At 40.1% G+C, this 24989-nt stretch overlaps 1 protein-coding gene across 17 annotated transcripts in view; it reads left to right on the top strand.

Moving 5' to 3' along the window:
* Positions 1-24989, top strand: part of NF1 (neurofibromin 1) — a 251200-nt gene that overhangs the window by 72051 nt on the left and 154160 nt on the right. For 11 of the 17 annotated variants that reach the window (XM_074188998.1, XM_074188996.1, XM_074188995.1 and 8 more), the window contains 6 exons: positions 3179-3352; positions 4370-4492; positions 5212-5286; positions 14912-15043; positions 15834-15878; positions 21443-21577. In XM_074188998.1, coding sequence (XP_074045099.1) covers positions 3179-3352; positions 4370-4492; positions 5212-5286; positions 14912-15043; positions 15834-15878; positions 21443-21577 — 684 coding nt within the window. Of the gene's footprint in view, positions 1-3178; positions 3353-4369; positions 4493-5211; positions 5300-14911; positions 15044-15833; positions 15879-21442; positions 21578-24989 lie in introns of those variants that run through there. The other 6 variants (XM_074189002.1, XM_074189001.1, XM_074189003.1 and 3 more) reach the window with 2 other exon arrangements.

The following is a 24989-nucleotide window of genomic DNA, read 5'->3' as shown; positions in this document are numbered from 1 at the left end:
AGGCAGTTTTCAATAGTCTTCCTTTTACAAACTTTTGAGTTGTACCATTTTTTTCTACCATCCTCCCTTCTGTCCTCCCTATGGCAGTAAACTCTCTGATATAGGTTAATGTGCAGTTGTGTTTAACATATTTCCATCTTAATCATTTTATGAAAAAAAAGTAAAACCAAGGGGGAAAACCATGAGAAAAAGAAAGAGAAGGCAAGAAGAAATTTTAAGACATGAATATAGCATGATTTGCTTTTGCATTCAAACTCCCACATTTTTTTCTCTGGAGGTGAATGGCATTGTCCATAGCAGGTCTCTCAGGATTATTCTTGATCATGAATTGCTGAGAGGAGCTGCATCCATAAGAGTTTAACATTTCAGTAGGTTGCCACTAATGTGTACATTGTTCTTCTGGTTTTACTCAGTTCATTTAGCCTCAGTTCATGGAAGTCTTTCCAGGTGACTCTGAAGGTACTACCCTTCATGGTTTCTTTTTTTTTTTTTTTGCAAGGCAAATGGGGTTAAAGTGGCTTGCCCAAGGCCACACAGCTAGGTAATTATTAAGTGTCTGAGACCAGATTTGAACCCAGGTACTCCTGACTCCAAGGCCGGTGCTATATCCACTATGCCACCTAGCCGCCCCCTTCCCTTCATGGTTTCTTACAGAACAATAGAATTTGTTACTTTCATATATCATGTGTTCAGTTCCTTATTTGATGGACATCCCCTTAATTTTCAGTTCTTTGCCACTACAGAATTTGCTGCTTTAAACATTTTTGTATATGTGGGTCTTTTTCCCTTTTTTATCTCTTTGGGATGCAGTAGTGGTGTTTCTGGGTCAAAGGGTATGTACAGTTTCATTGCCCTTTGAGCAAAATCCCACATTCCTCTCCAGAAGGTTGGATAGTTTGCCTCTCTGCCACCAGTGCAGTGGGGCCCCTCCTTTGCCACATTCTCTCCAGCATTGGCCATTTTCCTTTTTTAGCATTTTAGCCAATCTGATAGGTGGGAGGAGGCAGAGCTTTGATCTAGATATTATCAGCCCAAAGATTAGTGATAGTGTGTCTTGTTTAACAAACTGCAAGTAGCTGTGTGGCTGGATTCTAGAGTGTGAGGAGGAGGGGGGTAAAATGTAGAAGAAAGAGTAGGAAGGGTCAAATTATGAAGAACTTTAAATGCCAAAAAGAGTTTGGATCCTGGAAGTAACAGGAAACCCCTGGAGTTGCATGAGTAAGGGGGTGTATGTTTTAGATCTGTATATTAGGAAAATTGCTTTGGCAGCTGAGTGAAGGATGGATTGAGTAGTGAGAGAATTAAGGTAGGGAGACCTGTTAGAGGGCTATTGCAACAGTCTCTAGGTGAGGTACTGTCATGGCCTGAATTAGGGAAAAATTGGAATATATCCGAGAAATGTGAATTTAGAAAGTACAAGATTTGACAACGGATTGAATGTATGGAATGAGAAAGACTGAGGAGTTAAGGATGACACTGAGGTTCCAAACTAAAGTCACTGGGAAGATGATAGTGTCCTCAAAGTAGAAGGGAAGTTTAGAAGAGAGCAAAGGTGTGTGTGTCTGTGTTTGTGTGTGTGTTAGAGATTTCCAGAAGGCAGTGAGTGATATTTAGCTCCAACTTAGGAGACAAGGTAGGACTAGCAATAGGATCTGGGAATAATTTTCATAGAGATGATAATTAAAGATAATTAAACCCATGGGGACTTATGAAATCACCGAGTCAAATACCAAGAAGTCAGGAGAAGAAAGAGAGCCTAGGACAGAGTTTTGGGGAACTCTTCTGGTTAGTGAGTATGACATGGATGAAGACTCAGCAAAGTAAAGGAGTGGTCAAACTCACGGGAGAACTGGTAGGGAGAGGAAAGTGTCTAAGAAGGAAAAAGTGATCAACAATGTCAAAGGTTGCATAAAAGTCAAAAAAGATCAGATCAAAAAAAGAGTTGAGGAAAGGATATCAGATGTGACATTTAAGAGATATTGATAACTTTGAAGAGGGTCATTTCAGTGGAAAGCCAAGGCCAGAAGACAGACTGCAGAGGGTTTGGAGAGGGTGAGAAGTGGGGAAATGGAGACACCTCTTATAGATCATATTCTTGGATGATAGCTATCAGGGATGGACACATGTGAGAGGGCTAGATGGAAGAGGATGCAGGGGATGATGCTCTATCTAAGGGAAAATAACTGAGTGCATCTAGGTAGAAGAGAATGGCAGATATAGTTTTGTTTCAATGGATATTGTCTCTGAAGCTTGGAGATCAGGGTTCAGAAACTACAACTTGTCCTTGCCTAGATAGAGGACTGAAAAGTTAAAAGATCATTTGCCTTTTGGACTCATTTCAGAGACTCCCAGAAGATCCCAGAGTTCTCAGGGTTCTGAGACCCCAAGAGATTTGAGAGTGGGAGGAAAAGGCAGGGAATCAGTCTGTGGGACTCAGCTCCACTCATGAGGCATCCTCCTGAGATGTAGAGGATGGAGTACACTGTGGGGTTTGACTAGTCAGCTTCTGACATGAAAATCCTTGCAAGCAGAGGAATTGACTGACTATATGGGTGATAAAAAGAGCAGAACCATGGATTTGACCAAGAATGCATCTTTTCTACTTAGCGAAGAAAGTGGGAGATTGACAGGATTTTTCTTGAGATCTCAAATATTTGTCAATTTCCTATACCATATATAAATGGGATTAGATGTTGGATTGGAAACAGGTTCTTTTTGAGGAGAATTATTAGTGATTGGTTTAGTAATAACTAGAGGCATTGAGGTATGAGAAGAGTGCTAGGCTTGGAGTCATGAAGATTCTGGTTCAGCCCCTATCTCTGATCCCTTCTAGATTGTAGCAGAAGTGGACTTTCTGGGGAGGTACAGGACATCTTAAGCTCTGGAGCTTTTATTTTGTCTTCTGTAAAATGGGATAAGAATGAGTGTTACTGAGTGCCCCTGAGGGTTGTGGGAAGCTCACATAAAAATTCAGTCTAGAATTGGACTTTAGCTCTCCCTCCACCAGTTTTCTTATTCTGTCTCTTTGCTCCCAGACAGTGAGGGTGGCTTTGTCAAAAGTGGGGTCTTCATCAGCCTTTCAGTTGAATTGACTTATATATATGTTTGCTTGTCTGAACTCTCTTTGATGCATGTTCATGACGGACTCCCCATCACTGTTTATTGGATTGAATTACAGAAAATGTTTCTCGACAATCTCAGAAGAGCACTGGCTGGCCATGGCGGCAGCAGGCAGCTGACGGAGAGTGCCGCGATCGCTTGTGTCAAACTGTGCAAAGCCAGCACCTACATCAACTGGGAGGATAACTCGGTCATCTTCCTGCTTGTCCAGTCCATGGTGGTGGACCTCAAGGTAAGGAGCTCAGGCTGGTCAGTGAGCTAAGCAGAAGCCTTGCTTTAGCCTCTGGATAGAGTTTGGGGCTTGGGATCAGGGAGATCCGATTTCAGATCTTGTCTGAGACACTAATGGGGTGATCCTGGAAGTTCCATAAACACTCAGAGTCTTAATTTCCTTACCTATAAAATAGGAATGATAATAGGATCTACTTCCAAGAATTGTTGTAAGGTTTAAATCAAATAGTGAATATAAAGGGACTTTCTGGCCTAATGCCCCATAAATGCCACATCTATTAGTCCCAATTCTTAAGGTCTCTAAGTTTTTAGCTTCTGTAGTGTAATCTGCTGGGCAGCTTGGTGACCTAGTGACAGAGTGCAGGGTATCGAGTCAGCAAGACTCCAGGTCAAGTCAAATCTGGCCTCAATTGCCTGTTAACTGTGTGACCTTGGGCAAGTCATTTTACCCTGTTTTTCTCAGCTGGAAAAGGAATAGCAAACCACTCTAGAATCTTTACCAAGAAAACCACAAAAGGGGTCACAAAGAGTCAAACAGGAAAAAATTCCACAAAAGACTGAGCATCAAAGGGTATTTGGTACCTTTCTTTTCTTGGTCTGTCTCCATTCTGGACATTTGCAAACTCAGACATTTTCTATGATACTCTGGAAGTAAATAAGAAGACTCACAGAAACGACTCACTGGCTGAACAAAAAAAAGACCTTCGCCGTGAGAGACACATCTTTTCACGGGCCTGTTTTCAGTTTGAATCCAGCCACAGACACTTTGTAGCTTTGTGACCCCAACAAGTTATTTCACTTCCCTGAGGCTCAAGTTTCTCCTTCACAAAATGAGCACAGCCACCCAGAAGCTGCTTCCCTGGCAGAGTGGCAGTGAAAGCACGTTTAAAACACAAGTGCACCATACCCTCGAGGGTGGGATCCATATTCCTCACCCTTATCAGAACCATACCTGTGCAGTTGTATTCCCTGGGCAGGGCCTGGCCCTTTCAAATGTCTGTCTTCTCTCTTTGCGTAGAACTTGCTTTTTAATCCCAGTAAGCCCTTCTCCAGAGGCAGCCAGAATGCTGATGTGGACCTCATGATTGACTGCCTGGTTTCTTGCTTTCGCATAAGCCCTCACAACAACCAACACTTTAAGGTGAGAGAGGCTATTGGTTTTTAGCTAAGTGTTTGTAATAGATCTATCATTTCTTGGCTCATAGGCATGACCTAGAAACTCAGGAATAGGTTCTCTTTTCCATTTTAAAATAAACTATTGAAATATTTTGTTTTTTATGTCACCATAGTTTCCCCTCCTCCCCCTCCTACAGACCTGTCCCATATAACAAATAGTTGTGTTTTGTTTTTTTTTAAGACAGAAAAAAAGAAGAGGAAAAAGTCAGCATTACTGATTAATACAAAGGCAAAGTCTGAAAATATGTGATGGGTGCACTACTTGGGGCCACCCACTCTGCAGAGGGGTGGGAGGTTGTGTTCTCATCTCTCCTTTCACAACATGCTTGTTTTGATAATTTTGCTTCGACTTAAACTTAAAAAATAAATGGTGGTTTTTCCTGTTTACACTGCTGTTGTCATTGTGTAGCCTCTGCTTCCTCCCCAGTGCTTCAGTTCATGATCAGATCTTCCCATGCTTCTCTGTCTTCATTCCCATCGGTCATTTCTTATAGCACAGTCACTTTGTATTGCATTCATGCACCGGCTTCTTTAGTTCAGTGGTATTTCCATGTGTTGAATTCAGGATATCAAGCCAAATTTATTATTTAACATTTGAGTTGCCTTTTTATTTCTATTTTGTGTCAATTATTTTATTAAATATTGTTCTTGTTGAAGTAAAACATGAAATTTTTTTTTCTATAGATCTGTCTGGCCCAGAACTCCCCATCCACATTTCATTATGTGCTGGTAAACTCTCTCCATCGAATTATCACCAATGTAAGTCTAAAAGGTATTGATTCATTATCTCAGAGTGATCTTTCTTTTAAATCTATCTTTTAAAAGACAGATTTTTAAAAAATATATCCACAAGGTAGGAAGGTTTGGGAGCATAAACTCTAGGAGAGGGTCATCCTTCTTTTGTGGGTTTTCCCACATGAAACTCTTAGTTTATACATTCTGTGAAGGTGGAAATTCTCTAGTATCTTGTCTCCCTGCTAAAGAAAGACCTGGGATTCTTTCGACAGACTGGACTTAAATATGTAATGTAGGCAAAAAGCTTCAGGGAACATTGCTGCTGAGAATATAAAGTGTGATTTCCCAAATTCCTCTCCAGATGTGTTTGAGTCTTAATTTAGTTCTGATTTTTTTTTTGTCAGTGCACTGAGACCCATGGCTGACCTCCCATCAGTTATTTTGTAAATGGCTACCACCTATTAAAATCAGAACTTCTGGGCTCTAACATGGCTCTTCTCAATCACTGACCAGTGGGCTGTATTGTCTTTGCCATTTGTAGAAGAATGTCCTGAAGCAGCCACCCACATTTTAAAACCTTTGAAGAGCCATTCAGAACAATCCCACACATCAACCCTATGATTGTGCCCAGGTGATGTCCCCAGGTAGAATTGCTAGCCCAAGTGCTTTTGAGCCGATCCCTGAGGCTATGAAGAACTAGGTTGGAGGAGGAGGTCTTCTCTGAAAGTTCAACTAACTTCTGCGGGGATGAGTTCTCTGCTTGGTTGTTCCTGTCTAGGGCTCTTCCTAGTTTTCCTGAGGGCCCTCAAGAGGTAGTGCTTGCCTATTTTCAGCTTGTCTGTAAAACAGACTTCATGCAGAAATGGACTTGAAGGCCAGATTGTGTGCTCAGCGAGACTAATCTCAGAGGTCAATCTGTCCTGTTTTAAATTTAGTGAATTGTAAAGTATGTTGGTGCTGGAAATTGAAAAATTCTCCCACTTGCATTTTTATTGAAAATTTTTTTCTAAGTAAAAAAAAACTTGGTTAAGGGAGTTTGGTGATAAGATTAGCCCAAGTGGGTTCTCTGCAACCAAGAATTTACCTTTCTTTTTGTAAGACAGCATTCTATTGGGTGTGTGGTAGGGAAGTCTGCTATTAGGCCTTGTTTCCCCCAAAATATTGAGAAGATTCTCTTTGTTACCAAATAATATTTTTGTTAATCAGACTGGCCAAGGCATTCTAGCACTATTAGCTCTGAAAGATGAATCACACAACTTAAGGAGTAACGTAGTCACATTATGTTTTGTGGCATGCTTGAATCTTGGGTTATCTTAAATTTGCAATCTAGAAATTTAAAAAAAGATATTTTATTTCATCCTTTTGTCCTTTTAATCATGAAAATATTTATCAATTACAGTTGATACTTTCAATCTTTTACTTAAAATTTGTATTTTATCTTTAAAATAAAATCTTAGGAATTTTCTTTAAGCTTTTAAAAGTTAGATCCTTTAATTGTGAAATATTTTTGTCTACAATTGACTACATAGAGCACTTTCAAGCATGGACTTGGCACCGCTGTAAGTGGCTGAGCGGATCCTTTTTTTGGGTTTCGAGCATGCTGGAGTGGTGCTGCCTGCATGCCTCAGTGTACATGGTGACAGTGACTGCGCATCCTTCTCCACTGTAAACAGTGTTGCATGCTGGGAGACATGGTCTGTCTATGAGCAAATGCGAGCCAGGTTTGTCCTCTTTAGGAAGAGTGTAAGGGCTGCTGGGTGAGGTGGTGGCTAGAGCCCAGCCCTGGAGGCAGGAGGACCCGGGTTCAAATTCGGCCTCGGACACTTAATACTTACCTAGCTGGGTGACCTTGGGCAAGTTACTTAACTCCACTGCCCTGCAAAACAACAGCAACAAAAAGAATATAAAGATTTAAGAAAATGCTTTGAGATTAGGAACATTTTTCAATTAAAAATAGATTGGAACACAGGGCCATGAAACTTAGGAAGTCTATAAAGAAAGTTCCCAAGTAATGGGGCTTCTTCATTTAGGGTTTACATGGTGAGCTTTTCTGGTCATGATCTCCTCCCTAGCCTCTCAGACTACTAGAGAGCAAATCTGTAGGACTTTCTGACAGTGAAAGCTAGGACTTTGATTTTAAAAATAAATATGGACTCTGTGGCTTATTTAGCGCCCTCGCTTTGGAAATATTAATTAAATGTGACCACAACAGTAAAGTCCCAGCTCATTAAAGAACAGAAATTCTGCAGAGTATCCAAACAATAGGGATTTCTTGGAAATTCTGATACAACTTTGAATTCAGAAAACTTAGTTTAACTCAGCAAGTATTTGTTCCATGTCTGCTACAAGTGAGGGCACCGGGAGGCCCCAGGGATCCTGAGACAGAAATGAGATTGTCTCCTGGGGAATCCAGTGTGTTCAGATGTAAACACTCAGAGATTGATCAGGGAAAAAACGCCAGCCTTTGTGTCCCATGCCTCCTTGGTGAGTGCCCTGCCTTCTTCATGTCCCTCTGGGCTAAAGCATCTTAATGTGTTTGCAGAGAATCCTCCATCAAAGACAGAAACTCTTTAGTCCTTTCTTTGAGAAACAGGAGATGGGGAAATTGCAGGGAGTGCTCTGGCAATATTGCAGTTTTTCTCCTTTTTTTTGAACACTTCTGTGATACTCTGTAGAGCCATTCCAAAATGAGTATTCGTTTTTTAAAAAGTATAACAAATGAGGTTGTTAAATGACTGCCAGGGCAGAACTTTGAAATAAATGGCCATTTTTATCTGGCATATATTAGAGATGACTTGTAAACAGATGCCAGATCACTTAATTCTTCTTCACAGCCTCCCTTGAAAATCAGTTGAGGAAGCCAGTATATTTGAAAAGTTAGGAAAGTTAACTAAATACCAATATTCACCTTTATGAAATAGAAATTAATCATCTCCTGAAGATGCTAAAACTAGTAATTATGAATCAGTTTTTTGTTTATAACAAAAGTTTATAGGGACTAAATGATAATGTAATTTTTCAGGTGAGGGTGTTTAACTGAGATGATGAATTTCAATACTTTTTTGAAACATGGAACCATCGCTTTAAAAGTATTCCACAGGGGCAACTAGTTGGCACAATGAACAGAGCAACTGGCAGTGAAGTTAGGAGGACCTGACTTCAAATCTGGTCTCAGACACTTACTAGCTATGTGACCCTGGACAGGTCACTTAACCCTGATTGCCTTCAATTTAAAAAACAAAACAAAACTCCAAAAGAAAGGTATTCTCCGGAATGCTTTTGATCTCATGTCATTGTAAATTATTCCCCCATTATTTCTTTTTTATTTTGAGTTTTACAATTTTTCCCCCAATCTTACTTTCCCCCCGCCGCAGAAGGCAATTTGCCAGTCTTTACATTGTTTCCATGGTATACATTGATCCAAATTGAATGTGATGAGAGAGAAATCATATCCTTAAGGAAGAAACATAAAGTATAAAAGATAGCAAGATCAGACAAGATATCAGGTTTTTTTCCTATGCCCAAAGAAACTCAACATATTTCTTCATATTGTATAGCATTCCCAATTGTTTGATAAGGTTTCTATAAAGAAATTTTAAGTATTTTGAAAAAGGAAATTACAAAATACTGTTTACCTGGTTATATATTACTGTGTTGCTTTGTTTTATTTTAACCTTAAATGCATTGATGGAAAAATTGTATTTTAAAAAAATTGACCAATTTGTCCAAAGAAACTAACATTTAAATTTATTGTGTGTGGAGTGTTTTATTCGGAACCAAAAAGGAGCTCCATAGTTTGATAAGAAATAGCTTTTACTTTCATAGAAGTTCAAGAAAAGAGCTCCAAAATTTTTTTTTAGTCCATATCTGTGACTTCATTTGTGGAGGGAGCTTCCCCTTTGAGGACATTCTTTATCGATGCAGACCAGTAGCTCTTCTCCATCTTGGAGAGTTGCAGGGACTACAGTGAAAATGAAGGTTCCTCCACTGGTGGAAGGTTAGGCCATTCTTGTTTTAAGGCCAGCTCTCTGTGCATTATGCTCAGCTGCCTCTCACTTTATTAATTTAATACAGAAGTGATTTCACCCCATCATGGTCATCCAGTTGCAGAATTTCAGTCTTCACAAGAACCTTAATGACTACAGTAGGTGCTTATTGTTCACTAGAGGCTTGGATTTCAGGCAGCCCTTTCCTGATATTTGGGTGGTCCCACAGGGTGTCCCCTCTCTCCCTTTTGGGGGAAGAGCTCCGGTAAAAAGAGCTTACTCTGTTTCAGAAGAACTCTGATGTTAGAAGCCTTTTTGCACTGTGCCTTCCTCCACATGACGGCCCTCCAGGTCCTTCCCAGTCTTCTCTTTTCCAGGCCACTCATCCTCAACTTTGCCCTCTCAGTTGCCCTCTCTGTTGTACTGTCAACTTACCTTATTGGTATCCTTCCCAAAGTGTAGTCTCCAGACATCTTCTGACTGGGTCCGAGTGCTATGGGATTTCCCCTTTTCTTCTTCTGGAAACTTGGCCTCTCTTGCTGCTGCTACTACTAATGGTGTTAGCTTCTGTACAACTCTAGAATGTTGCTGAATGGGAGGGAGCTTGCTGTTCATTAAAACCCCTTTTCTTGTTTGTGAAGATGATTTTTTTAACCCTAACACAAGACTTGACTTGATCTCTATTCCTTATCTTCTTACATAGGCCCCAATGTTCTACCCTATCAGAACCTTTTTCAGATCTTTTTTTGTCATTTGGAACTTGTCTTTCTTCATTGACTAATTTTTTTTTTATAATTTTATTTATTTAAGGCAGTGGGGTTAAATGAGTTGCCCAAGGTCACACAGTTAGGTAATTATTAAGTATCTGATGCTGGATTTAAACTCCTGCTCCAGGGCTGGTGCTCTATCCCCTGCATCACCTAGCTGCCCTTCGTTGACCAAATGTTAAATGACACAAGTTTGAGGATTTATCCCTGAAGAATTCTACCAGAGGCCTTTTTTCCAAGTTAGCATGGAACTATTAATGATAAGTATTTGGCTCCAGCAAGACAGTCATTCCAAAGTTTATCTAACTGTACTATCATCTAGCCCCTATCTCTGTATTTCCACAAAAATTTTCATCAAGTGACTTGTCAAGTGTTTTGCTAAAACCTTTGACTTATGGCATCCTGATTTGCCATTTGAATAATTCTGTTCAAAAAGAAAATAACAATAGTCTGGTGTGACCTGTTTTTCTTGAATCATCACTTCCTTTCCTACACATTCATTAACTATTTCTTTAATAGTTTGTTCTAAAATTTTGACAGGAACTGAATTCAAGCTTACTCACTGGTCTGGACATTATTACAAAGCCATTCTCTTCCCTTGTTTTTGAAATCTAGGACAATACTTTTTACCCATTGTCAGTCCTACAATACTTTTCCAATTTTCTAACCTCTTTCAAAATCTGGATCCAACTCTGACCTTAGTTTCCTATCTTAGCAATGTAGGCTGCTCACCTAGCCTCCCATCAGGATAAGGGCTTGACTAGATGCCCTTTGTGATCCTGTATATCAATCAGTGATCTTTTGTGAAAGATTTCTAACAGTGTCTTAATAATCATATCCATTAGTTCTTTTAGTTTCTTAATCTGGGATGCCTCTGGTCTGGAGACCTAAACAGGAACAAACAGAATGGAAGTAAAGGGCATGCTTACAAGGTGGCTGGTCGTCCACTTGGGATGAAGCATAGTGTTATGATTGCAAATTAGAAAGATAGGAAGATGCACTGTGCCTTGGTCAGGAATGCCAGGCCTTCAGGCTATATTTGGTAGTGCCATGCCAAGGATGTGGAAGGGGGTTTATAGGTGGAAAGATCAGCTAGGCTCTTGGAATATAAATGGTACTGACCTATATTAGGGTAGTGGTAGTGAGAGGAGAGAGAGGAAATGGATGGAAGGGGGAGTGGGCAAGTGGAAGTCCTAGGCCTTGGAAATTTTTCAGACACAAGAGGGGAACAAAGAGGGAGAGCTTTAAGAAAAAATTACAGAATGGGAGGCTAGATGAATGTTAGGAACCACTGAAAGAATTAGTGATAGCAGAAAGAGCAGGTATAGGAGGAACAAGGATAAGTTTGACTTGGGACATTGGGAGTTGGGGTTCTCTTAAAAATATCCCGGAGACAGTTTGAGATTCAGATTGGGAGTTTATGAGAGTGGTCAGAGTTAGAGATATGATTTCTAGGGAGACAGTATGGAAAAAAATAGAATGGAAGGGTGGAACCTTGGCAGATAAATATAGTCAAGGGTCTGGAAGAGGACAAACAATCATCAATGATGATACAAAAAAAAAAACAAACCCAAAAAAGAAAGGTTACAGAGAGAGGTGGGAGGAGAACCAGTATATGTGAAGCCTCTGAAACCAAAGAGGAGTGTGTGTACACACCATACACACACACACACACACACACACAGTCTATAGCATTGTGTTATAAATTCTTCCACCCATGTAAATTCTGCCTTCTCTTTCAGGAGGTAAGTGGAAAATTAGGTGTATCTAAAGACATTGTTTCCTAAGACTTTGATTCCAGACTAGGCTCCATTTGATTAAAAATACAGGTAGCACCACCATATTTTAAGTCACTAGTTCTTGTATTTTATAAACATTGTTTATTTTTATGGTCTTATCTTATTTTAAATATCCTTTGAACAAATTCAAGAGATGTTTGTTTAGTAGTTGTATTCAAGTGGAGAGGAATGGGCTTTGGATTTGGCACTAGAAGACCTTGGGTTCCAATCCTGTTCTTGTTCCTTATTACCTATCTGATCAAATTGTTGAAGGAACTTGAATCTGTCTGAGACTCATTTTCCTCACCTGTAAAAAGAGAACTTTGAACTAGGGGAGTTATTCAGTTTCTTTCCAACTCTGATTGTTTGGTTGGGGTCAGGGTAGGGGTTGGGTATGTGGTCAGCAGGAGTAAGTGCCATCTAGAGGAGTAAGGGTGATGAGAAGCCCTAAATGGGTCACTAATAATGAGGTGATGCCATGACAAGCATGTGAATTGAATTTGAGTGAGGGGGACTGTGTGCTAAGGCACTAGCCTCACTTTGACTTCCAGAACCATCTGGGTCCAGAGGCCAGATGGTCCTGGATGCAAGGCACTTAGGTTTATGTGACTTGCCCAAAGTCACACAGGAAGCGGGAAGTGTCTGACGTCGGATTCGAACTCCCGTCCTCCTGACTCCATCCACTGTGCCACCCAGCTGCCCCTGAATGGGTCACTGATTAACTTAGAGAAATTTAGTCAGATTTTGGGGAGAAAAAACAGGTTGAGTAGGAAGGAAGGAATCTGCAATATTTAGCATAGACAGGTTTGAAGAAGAAAAAAAGGATTCATCGTCAAAGACTGAGTGGGATGGGGGAGAGCATAATGGCTACATGATCATGCTTGTTTGTTAGACTGAGGACCCAGGGAAGGCAAGAGAGAAGGAGATCGGAGGCACAGCTTGAGACTGAACAGAGGAGAAGGGAGGGGAGGGACAGGCGCGAGGGCCTCATTCTTGACAAATTAGGAGGCTAAGGTTGATCTTGGAGGAAAAGACCTTGGAGGCCCACCCCACTTCAGAGGCCCAGTGACTTGCCTGAAGCAGGGTACAGAGTAGTTAGCAGAGACTGTTGTCGGATTGGGCACCCTGCCGTACCCCATTGTAGTCTGCAGGAAGAGCAGGGTTGGGGATTGGACTCAGTCTCAGTGGGGGACTCCCGTAGGGATTCCAGTGCTGGAGAAAACATGGTTTTCTCATAGCTACAGTCCAATGTTGTCTCCATAGGACTTTGACTTCATGAGTGGGGTCTGGTATTCACAATATGTACAGTTAAGACTGGGTTTCAAAGGACACATTACCAGATACATGACCAGAAATCTTAAATTGTTAATTAGCTATCCATGGAGCATGCTTGGTTTTTGCATAGTAAAGCACCCAGACTTAGAGATTCATAAAGGGTTTTATTATTCAGAATCCACATCCCTTAGCAGTATGAAGAGCGTAGTAGTTTTGGATCACTGGCATTATGTGATCGATAACCTTGTGTGACTTTTGGACTTTGAGTTATTTAATACAATCTGCTTTAGAGAAAGGAAAAACAAACAGGAGTTTGTCTGTTACTTTATCTCAGTGCAATGCCAAGCTTATCCACATGTGAGGAAAGAAGTTATCTTTTCAAACTGCCAAGTGTCCACTCGATGCTCTGTTGGGAGTGAGCCAGGTTATAGTCAAAGGTACTTGAAATTGATTAGTGGCAGGAAATCGGCCACAGCCATGTTGCCCAAAAATGTGTTTTTCCCTCTCATAGTTGCGTGGTGCAAAATTAACCTTAGATGCTATTTACTACCTGGGTAGGGTACAAGATCCAAGCTAGGTAAGAATGGTAAATTGTGTAGATTTTTAAAAAGCTAAAGCTTGGTACTTTTATCTTTGTAGATGCATATTTTTATCCAGAATCAACAATAATTTAAAATAGAGTAACTCAATTGCGTAATTTCTTGCCCCTCATATCTAGTGAGTCAGATAATTGAAAAGTATCGAATATTAAGATAGAAGACTGGGCAGTTAATTTTGCCTAGGAAATAGAAGTGTGAATCTGGAGCCCATTGTCCTTCATTCACTATTAGACTGCTAACAATCTCCTATAGCAACACTTTGAAAATTTGTCATTGCTTTGCAATAAATTGATAGCAACACCATGGAATATTTCTATTTAAGTTGGATTTATTCTGTTTACTTCTTCCATGCTTATATGAGCTTTGGATTAATGTAGTTTCATAATTAGTTTTTCATTACTACTAATGCAACACTCACATTTGTTTTGACGTAAAATTAAAATATAACCTTTTAAGTGAAATGGGAACTTTTAAAACATTTTAAAATTCAAATGGAATGATTAAGTAGAATAGAATTGTATTTAGTTTTGAATTTCCATTTAACAAAATATTTTGTTTCAACTAATCTATGTGTTTGTTTATGGTGATTGTTAGTCTTTCATGTTTCTTGTCCATTTTTGCTTATACATTTAAACTCATGAATTTACTAATAATTTTATTTCATTTACTAACATTGTTGTAAATATCTTTGTTTTATTTGGGGAAACTACACCTAGCTGCTCCCCATGTAACTGTAAAAGTATCAAACCACCGTAATTTATCTTAATTTATCATGACTTTTTTAAAGTTTTCATTAAATAGCTTTAATTAGAGCAAGAACTTAATCTTTAATATCCAATCATCAAGCTTTTCTCCTCTGTAATTGGATCACCTTCAGAATGAGCCCTATTAAAAAAAGGCTGTTTGCTTTTCAGATTAGCTGGTTTTCAGAACATACAAATCTCACACATGGGGATGAGCACATTATCTTGCTGGTTTTGGTTGTTTTTTATTTTTGAACAAATTATTCTATTTGTCTCTCGCTCTTGAGCACAATGCAAAATGTCTATTAATTAATGATTGAAGGGCTTTTTTTAAGACTGTTGAAATTACGGTGTGTTTTTTTGCATGATCTAAGACAATTTTTGACTTCTATTTTAGCCTGTATCTGACTTTAGAGCCAGAATAAATTACTCATTACATCAAATGTTATATTATTTTTATACTGATACTTTTTCTTCCTTATGGTCTGGCTTTTTTTCTAGTCTGCCCTGGATTGGTGGCCCAAGATTGATGCTGTTTATTGCCATTCTGTGGAACTCCGAAACATGTTTGGGGAAACCCTCCACAAGGCTGTGCAGGGCTGTGGGGCTCATGCCGCCATACGAATGGCGTCGGTAAGATGAAACCAGAGGTGGAGCGTGTTTTTTCCCGCCCCTGACCCCCCCCCCCCCGATCCAAACGCTCCAGTGGTTTGTCAGTGTCTTCATTCCATTCCTGCTGTTTTTATTCATCAACTTGAGTCCTGAAAACAACACCAATTGACTTGGACGCACATTGATGAAAGCACTGTTATGTCAGTAGGGTTTGTTTCCTGTTACTTTGAAGGGTTTAGAATTAAGGATCTTAGGTTGTCTTTATAGAGGTCTATTGGCCATCTGGATGCTTGACTAGACCTTCTGACTAATTGCAAGGTGGCCTTAAATTTTATTTTATTTTGAGGATTAGAAAGGGAAGTTATAGGTTATAATTAATATCCCATTATGCAGATTTTGCCCATTGGATGCAGATGTTTCTCTGCACATGACAGAAGTAAAGGATAACTTTTTTTTTATTAAGATATTTGGCAAATTTGGTAGCTTAGGACTCTTTGAGAATTATTAATTGATGGGTATTGTTGGAGATGAGGTTAGACTATGTTAAAGCTTAGGATTTTAGATGGTGTCTTATATATGGGTAAAACCAAAATATAGACATGCCCTTAGCTTTCCTTTTTAAAAGGAACTTAATGTATTTTGTTGGACCAACCTGAATAGACAGTTGTAGGATTGTGTTTCACACTTTCTTAGTATGTATGTCTAGGAAGGGTGTTTGTCCACAGCAACTCTCGACAATTGATTGGTGGTGCTTTGTTTTTTTTGCTTCTTATTTTCTGTTCTGATTGGCTGCTGTCGCTCACATGATCAGATGCCAGCCAGTCACTGTTTTGCGTGGCAGTGGGCTTCTGTGGCTGTAAGTATGACCCACTGTGACTACCACAGAAAAACCCCCGTCTTCTTGACGGTTCTGTGTGGAGCAAGTGCTCCCGCCATACCATTTCATGTGGAAAATAGAGCATGTCCTCACCTAGTGTTTGCTGTAGTGATTGAACTGCTTCCTCCTTGCCATGCTTTGTTTTCCAGAATTCTCATAACCAAAAAAACCCACAACTGGCGATTTTACATAATCAAAGCTCACGTTTATCCAATTGTCAGTGTTTGTCAGGGCTTCCTGAAATCTACACTCTGCATGTTCAGATAGAAAAAAGTTTGTGCTAACAATTATAGTTTGGAATTAAAATGCTAGCAAAGAGAGTAACACCATGATTTTTTCATTATTATAGATTTTTAAATGTACTAAAAAATCTAAACTAGAGATTTAATTTATTCTATAGACTTTAACACTGAAATAGTTTGTAGTTCGTTTTTTAAGTGGCAAAAGTTTTAAAAGTTGAGAAAGAAATTTCCCTCCAGTTACAACATGACAGGTAAGTGTCTAGAGCTAACTACGGCTTTGTGTTTTTCTTTTCTTTTTTAAGTTTTAAAGTTTTCCTAGAAAGTGACATTTCCTTGGAGCTAGTAAGCTTCTCAGGGAAAGTTTTTTCCATTCTAATACCTTGATTTCCTATTATAAAGTTTGCTCCTTTAGTTAGGGGGAGGTCTGCTATTCAAATTAGCAATTGGATTATGATGGGTTTTTTTAACTGTTCAGTTCTTTTCAACAATTCTAGCCTGAATCACCATACAAGTCAGGGCAGCATTGACCATATCTTTTATAGATTTAGAATTTCCTCATGTTCTTAAGATATGTACTGCTAGGAAGACCTACTGATTCCAGCCATAGTTTGTAAGTACAGCGGGGCTGGCTGGAGCAGGATATCCCTCCTGGGGTCAAGGACATGTAGGATACAAAGACTGATTTGAATGGTTAAGTTTTTGAAAATTTTTGTAATGTCTTGAAGTTATCTTATAAAACTCTGTGTGTGTGTGTGTGTGTGTGTGTGTGTGTGTGTTGGAGTGTGAATGTTTGCAGGTGGAAGATCACATTTGGGCTAATTTTCCCATCAGGAAGAAGATGTAGTCCAGGTCCTTAAAAGAGCTGCTTAGGCCATCACAGAACATTTCTTGTCCAGGTTGAATGTAATCATACATCTCCCAAGTGAAAGTGAGAATTCTTTCTAGAAAATCTTTACAAGCTCCTCATAAACCTGTGCTTGGATATTTCCAAGGAATGGGAGCTTCCATGTACATAGAATTCCTAAGTGTCTGGAAGTTTTTAATGATATTGAGCCAGAACCTGCTTTCAAGTCACGTCTCCATCTTTGGCATCAGTCTATCCTCTGGACTTGCACAGAATAAGTTGGCTCACTCTTCCCTGGGAGAGCCTTTCTGAGATTTGGAGACTCCTAACTGTTCTCTTTAAGTTAAGGGCGCTGCCCAATTTCTTGAACCATTGTCAAGTGACATCTTCCTAGGATATGGTTTCTTGGTCCTTAACTAACCAGGACACCTTGTATTTTATCAGTGCCCTTTGAGTGCCTGTGGTAAACAATGTGCCTATACCAGGGTGTCTAGATGGTGCAGTGGATAGAGCAGTAGCCTTGGAGTCAGGAGGATGGAAGTTGGAATCCACTCACTAACTGTGTGACTTTAGGCAGATCTCCTCACCCTGACTGCCTCACATCCAGGACCACCTCCAGTCATCCTGATTCCTATCTGACCACTGGACCCAGATGACTCTGGAGGAGAAAGTGAGCCTGGTGACATAGCACTGCCACCTCACTCAGACCCAGTTCACATGCTTGTCAGGGCATCATCTCCTCAGATATTATGATTTTCTTTGGGAATGAAGGACAAACATCATCAGACACACTTTTCCATTACTGATACCAAAGAGGAGGTAATGTTAGCATTTAATTCTAGCCTCAGTCTTGGTTCCTCAATTGGATGTTGTAGCCAACCAGATGCCCTAAATCTTTTTCCTAGATACTTTGCTCTTGTTTTATAGATATTATTTTTGCATTTCAATTTTTGAGATTTATAATTTCCCCATCAATTTTGACAGTTTTAGCTTCTACCCATTGTTCCTGGTTTAGCCGTTCAGGGCAGAACAGTTAGTCTGAAGCCTCTCATGTGGCAGCCCTTCAGTTCTCAAGTTCAGCTCTCAGGTTCCTCTGAATCTTCTCTTCTGCAGTCTGAACATCTGCAGTTCTTTGAGTTGATCCCAAGTATCATGTTCTCTAGGCCCTTCACTGTCTTAATAGTCTTCCTCTCCATTCTTCTTTAAAATGTGGGCTCAGAACTCAGCATGAAGCTCTAGATGACATCTGACAGGATCAAACTCAATGGACCTGCCACTTTCCTGGGCTTGGAAGCTATGCTCTCTTAATGCAGCCACCTTTGTGGCCACCAGCTCACATTTCTGACTCTTAATATTAAGCTTGCTGTCTACAAAAAGCCCCGTTTTTTTCCAGGATAGCAGTCTTGCTACCTAAGACTTTTTTTTTTTAGGATTTTGCAAGGCAAATGGGGTTAAGTGGTTTGCCCAAGGCTACACAACTAGGTAATCATTAAGTGTCTGAGACCGAATTTGAACCCAGGTACTCCTGATTCCAGGGCTGGTGCTTTATCCACTGCGCCACCTAGCCACCCCTACCTAAGACTTTCCATTTATTTTGACTGAATTTCATCATATATTCAACTCAGTAGTTAAACCTGTCAAAATCTCTTGTTTCCTGACTCTTGCTATCCACTCTGTTAGCTATCCCTCTGAGCTTTGTGTGATTGCAGATTTAATGAGCATATCATCTTGGCCTTTATGTTATTTATTAAAATGTTAAATGTTATAGAATCATGCACAGATCTTTTAAGATGCTTCACTGAATTCCTCCTGCCCAATCAACTAATAACTACATCCAACCAATTAGGAATCCATTTGATTGTAAGCAGTGGTTTTAAATATCATATAGTGTGTTTATATTTCTTCTTACATAAGTACATACACACCCATATATACTTGGACAAATTCCTCATCTTATATTTCAGAGGTGGGACCTCTGGTTGGTTAGCATTTTTATCTATTGTCCTTATAATTAAAGGTTGTAATATTAAGTTAAATTATTTTTTCTTTCTAGGAGAAGCCAAAACAATCAATTTATGAGTTACTAATTATTTCTTACTATGTATATTAACAATTATTAGCCAAAGCATACGTAAATATCCATTTAAGCTTGGAACAGAAAGGACAGTTGGTCAATTCATTAATTATTTCATTTTCACTTAAAAGAAATTTCTCTTTTGCTCTGAATATATTACCTTCCCACCCTCTGCATCCACCTTTTCATGCCTGTCCCTTCACTTCTCGCCCCTTTGGGAGGAAAAATAGATATTCATAGGAAGATAACACTAATGAACTTGTTGCATTTGTTCCTTAGAGAGACATAGAGGAGAAAATGAGTCTTATACTTGGACCAGTATAATAATTGTTTATCTTAGGTAGTCTGTTGTTCCCAATTACAGACCATTTATGGTTGATGAACTACATTTGAGTTTTAGCAACCTCACGTGTCATACCAGGCAGCCCAGTGCTCAGGCATAGTTTTCATAATGCTGTGAGTATAAAAAAAAAAGAATTCAGGTTCCATTTTTTTTTGAAGTAGAAACAAAAAAGAATTCATTAATTTACTTGTCAGTCTTATTTTATTCTCTTCTTGGCTGATGACTATAGTAGAAAAGGGAAATTAATAATTAATTAATAATTAATAATTAATAAACAGCAAGTAAGTTTATTAATTGTCCTTTTTAGTATATGTTCTTCAGCAACTTTGTGAAAAAATTTGTTTCATGTTAATCTGAGAGGTTTTTCCATATCTTTTATGTATTAATATTAATGATAATAAAAATAGTTTACAATTCATGTTTGTAGAGTGCCTTAGTTTATGAAGAACATTTCTCACAACACCCAGGTAAGCCATATAAATAGTAGCATCCCCATTCACCTTGCTAAAAGAATTGAAACTCTTGAGAAGTAAAGTACACTTCATTATCACACTGCTATTAATCATCTGCCCTGGTAAATTCAAGTCTAAGGCTCTGATTCTGACTTCTTGAGAAGAAATCTAAGACTTTCCAGATTGAGGCATAGTTAAGCAAGTTTCAAAGGCAGGTGGAGCAGGCCAAGCCTTGTAACTAGAGATATACTTTGGAGTACAGACGAAGTAACAAGTGCCGCTGATATGTTTGCTAGCTGTTCTTCCCCTGCAGACATACCTTCTCTGTATCGTGTGTGTGTGTGTGTGTGTGTGTGTGTGTGTGTGTGTGTGTGTGTGTGTATGTGAGAGAGAAAGAGGGAGACAGACAGACAGACACACACACACACACACGGAATTAGGTACCCTTCTAGTCCCATACCATTAGAACTATCAGTAATCTTATTCATAAATACAAATACACTTCTTATACTTAGCACATAGTATTAATGACTACCTTGCTTATAGACACACACTTTTGTAAGGTGTACCATTTCCAGTGTTGTCAGTATGGCTACATAGAAACTTGAGAACCTGCATTTACGTATTTGCATATTTTTTTGGTTATAATATTTATAGTTTTTGTTGAGTAATAGGAAAAAGTAAATGAACTGAGAAAGATGGCATTTCTAAATTGTAATTATTGAATTTTAGATAAAAGAATGTTCTTATTTTTTTTAAACCCAAGCAAGAAGCATTCTGAATTTTGGAAAATAGTGCTGCTTATACTTCTTTGCATTAGAAATTTATGGTCTGGGGGCAGTTAGGTGGTGCAGTGAATACAGCACCGGCCCTGGAATCAGGAGGACTCAAGTTCAAATCCGGCCTCAGACACCTTAATAATTACCCAGCTGTGTGACCTTGGACAAGTCACTTAACTCCACTGCCTTGTAAAAAAAAATAAATTTATGTTCTGTCTGATAATCTTCCCTAGAATTCTTTCTGCGTTTTTTTCAGTGATACCTTGCTATGTTTCTAATGAAAAATAGGTAGTACTCACTTTGGGAAGTGGAATAACATTAAAGTACAAAACAACAACATCAAGGAGAAATTATCTTAAAACTGTAAAGTAGCTAGAAATTTTTAAGAAAAAAATTTTAAAGGAGGCGATGCTACTTTTGGCATTAAACATTAATGTATATGATGATGCCAATTTCCATTTTTATGCATTTTACTTTTTTCTTTGCTAAAGAGTCTCTTTACCCAATCTTATTAGACGTCAATGGATTTTCATAGTTTTGGAAAATTAATTTATTATAATAATCAGTCTGATTGAGCCTCGTAGATAGATTGTGTGTTTGTGTGTGTGTGTGTGTGTGTGTGTGTGATCAGTTTTTCTGCTTTTTTTTTTTAACTTAAAATGAACTGTACATATAGATTATGGTCATCTGGTGTTAAGAGCCCTAAGATTATATTGTTCCATGTTGTGTAAGATAATCTCTTGAAAAGTTTAATTGTTAATAACCTCTAAATAAATGATACTGACAGGATAATAATATATTTTTCTTAGAGTCTTACATTTAAAGAAAAAATGACAAGCCTTAAATTTAAAGAAAAACCTACGGACTTGGAAACAAGAAGTTATAAATACCTCCTCTTATCCATGGTGAAACTAATCCATGCAGATCCAAAGCTGTTGCTATGTGTAAGTAAACTTCTTTTCATGCTTGAAATTATTCCCATTAATGTTACTTGACAGAAACATCATGTTCCTGAAAGATGACTGTTATCTAGAAAGGATTTTGACATTTCCTATTTACAGTTGTAAATTGACTTTTTTTTTTAAAGCAACTTACAGAGGATAAGTTTATTCTCGGCTACTCATACTCATTTCTTAATTTTTTTTTTTTTGCAAGGCAAACGGGGTTAAGTGGCTTGCCCAAGGCCACACAGCTGGGTAATTATTAAGTGTCTGAGACTGGATTTGAACCCAGGTACTCCTGACTCCAAGGCCAGTGCTTTATCCACTACGCCACCTAGCCGCCTCTCATTTCTTAATTTCTAGTATGCTTTAGAAGGGTATTTATCATATCTTAATAGATATTGTTGGACCATGTACCCTGTTTATGGAGAATTCTGAGAGTGACGAGTGAGGGGAGCAGCCATGGAGCATTCCAGCTGCTGGGGGAAATGGGGGAAGGTTTGATCCTGATATTCCTCTTTGCATGACAGGTTCAATTTCCTTTCAGTTTCTTTCTGTGTGTAGTTGGAGATGGCATAGTGGATAGAGCACTGGCCTTGGAGTCAGTAGGATCCAGTCTCAGACACTTGACACTCACTAACTGTGTGACCTTGGACAAGTCACTTTACCCTGATTTCCCCACTTCCAGGGCCATCTCCATTTGTCCTGATCCATATCTGACCACTAGATCCAGATAATCTGGAGGAGAAAGTGAGGCTGGTGACCCAGTATAGCCCCCCTCACTCAAATCCAATTCATGTGCTTGTTATGGCATCACCTCCCTGGTATCATGGTCTTCTTCGAGAGTCAAAAGCAATAAAAACATCATCATTGAAATCTGGCAGAAGAGAAAGAAGAATGGGAATAAGGGCCTGTGCTTACTGGGGTTTAGGGAAAGGCACACTAGATCTGGGGCTTGGATCTGGGTCACAGCCTCTCCTTCTTCTGTGGCCTTGTCCAAGTTCCTCTAGTCAGCCCACAAACATTTACTAAGAGCCTGCTTGGTCAGGTGCCATCAATACAACTTGTGCTTGGATAGTGTCCCCCTTTAGGAGAAGTCCTCTTGCCATGCCTGAGGGAGTTCTACAGATAGCAACGTCTTTGCTGAAAGTGTGGATCTTAGAGATGAGGTGGCTGCTCTCCAGGAGCCTCTGATTAGGGAAGGGACTGACCCTACAGGAGGTCCTTTGGAAGAAGGCCCTGGCCCAGTGGGGCTCCAGACTGGCCAGTGCTGCCCCCTTGGCCCCTCTCTTTCAACAAATGCCACCTTTTGTCGAGTTCTCTGTGAGCTCAGGGTTAGGTATGTTTGAGGTGTGGGGTCGGCCAGTTTGATTTGTTTTTGAATACCACACTTGTACAAGTGATGCACATTTGGTCTTATTTATATCCATCAGTCCTCTTGCATTTTATTTTGTCTGCTTCTCAGTAGACATTGGATCCACCTGAGTACTGTGCAGACAACTGCAAAGAGGGTAGAAGGGCCTGGATCTTATTAAGTGGCTATGACGGTAGTGCCTTCCCACATGGGCCAGAGACACATTGTAGGAGAAGATGAGTGAGAGGGCAAGGCTAGAGAACAGAGGCCGAGAAAGCTAGGATGCCGGAAGGAAGGCCATGACAAGGGACCTTAGAGACTGCAAAGAGAAGTTTTTATTTGATTCAGCCAAATTGAAGTGATACAGTAGATGGACTGACTTGTGTGTAGAGGATGACCAGAGTAGGTAGAGGTTGGGGAGGGGACCAGGTGGGAGAATTGAAGGGGGTTTGACTTGGGGGGGTGTGTGTGTGAGGAGGCCTTTATTTCCTCATCATTGCTCTCCAGGCACTGCCCGAGGCAGCTTTGAGCTGCAGTCAGATACCTCAAATAAGAGGGTACCAGCCAGTAGCCCCAGCCTTCCTGCCCCCCTCCCCCAGTCACATGGAGTGGGACGATTCACCTTTAACCTGTCCTTTGCCCCTTACTGAAATCCCTGGCCTGGCTCTGACCCTGTAATCAGTCGTCGCCCTCTCTCTCATTCCTTGCCAGCCACCAAGCTTGGCGGTCTCCCCTCCTCTACACCCCTTTGCTTTTGCTGAATGAGTTGGAGGAAGTCATCCCATCTGTTGATTGGATATGCTATAAATCCCTCTTCTCAGACTCCAGACAGGCCCTCCCTGCAGCATGGCAATTCTTTTATTCCTCCTTAATTGATATTCTTTCTTTATCTCATTTCCCTCAGAATCTAGTTTGTTCCCCTGGTTCACTTTGTCTTAAAGTCTCTTCCAGTGTGCCCATGACAGAATTGAACAACCGCCCCTGAGCTCTCTCTTCTCAGCTTCTCTTAAATGAATTAGAATGAATGAAAAAAACATTTGTTAAGCACTTCTCCATGCGTTCTGAGCCTGTAAATGGAAATATCATGGAATCCCTTCTCCTTTCAAGGCGCACACTCTCACTGAGGACAACAGCCCATTAGATAGTTCAGCTTCAGGGCCTGTGGGGAGACTCTGAATATGAGGGGTATGCTGGGTCTAGGGGAGGGCCGTCTTGGGGGAATAGAGGGTCTCCACATGCACCTTTCCCTTCTTCTCTTTTAGCTTCTCCAGAAGCCTGCCTCAGTATTTCTCCCCATCTGTTCGACTTTTCTTGACTACCTTCAAACATGCCCATGTCTTCCTGCCTCTCCTCCCTCCCCTTTGTAAAAGGCATCAGAATAAGGGATTTAGCTAGGGTCACCCATAAGTATCGTTGAGCCCTGGTCCTTCCAAGACCTGTGCTGTACCCACAATGCCTCCCAGCTGCCCCTTTCCCACTTTTTAAAAACCTCTAGGAACCCCCCCCCCCCAATCTTCTCACACTTTCATCCATGTCCTTCTTCCTTCTCTTGGACAGACTTCTTAAAGATGCAGCTTTTAGGAACCTCACTTTTGACTTCATTTCTGTACCTCAGATTGCTCTCTGAGATGACCAGCCAGCTCTCCATTGCCAAAGCCAGGGGACTTCTCTGCAGTCTAGTGGCCATGGCCTCTTCCTCCTGGATAGCTGTTTCCTCTGTTTGTCTCCTCCCCCTCTCCTTTGCTGCATCATCATCTGTATCATGTCCCCCTAACCATGGACACTTGGAGCCTCTGTTTTGGTCCCCTTGTCTCTCTTGATGACCCTCCTACTTCCTTGAAGTGTGACTCTCATCTCCATGCACATCACCCCTGCCTGCCTATCTATCTGGCTGTCTATGTATCTGTGTCTATCTATGTAGCTGTGTCTCTGTTCATCATATGTCTGGTTGTCTGTCTGTGTCTACCTGCCTGTCTGTGTGTCTGTCTGTGTACCTGTTTCTGTCCATCATCTGACTATCTGTCCTTAGGTCTGCCTATCTTTTCTTCTGCCTGTTTATAT

The sequence above is a fragment of the Macrotis lagotis genome, chromosome 5 (genome assembly GCF_037893015.1).
Source record: "Macrotis lagotis isolate mMagLag1 chromosome 5, bilby.v1.9.chrom.fasta, whole genome shotgun sequence".
In the NCBI taxonomy this organism is placed as follows: Eukaryota; Metazoa; Chordata; class Mammalia; order Peramelemorphia; family Peramelidae; genus Macrotis; species Macrotis lagotis.
This window is presented reverse-complemented; position numbering and strand designations above follow the sequence as displayed.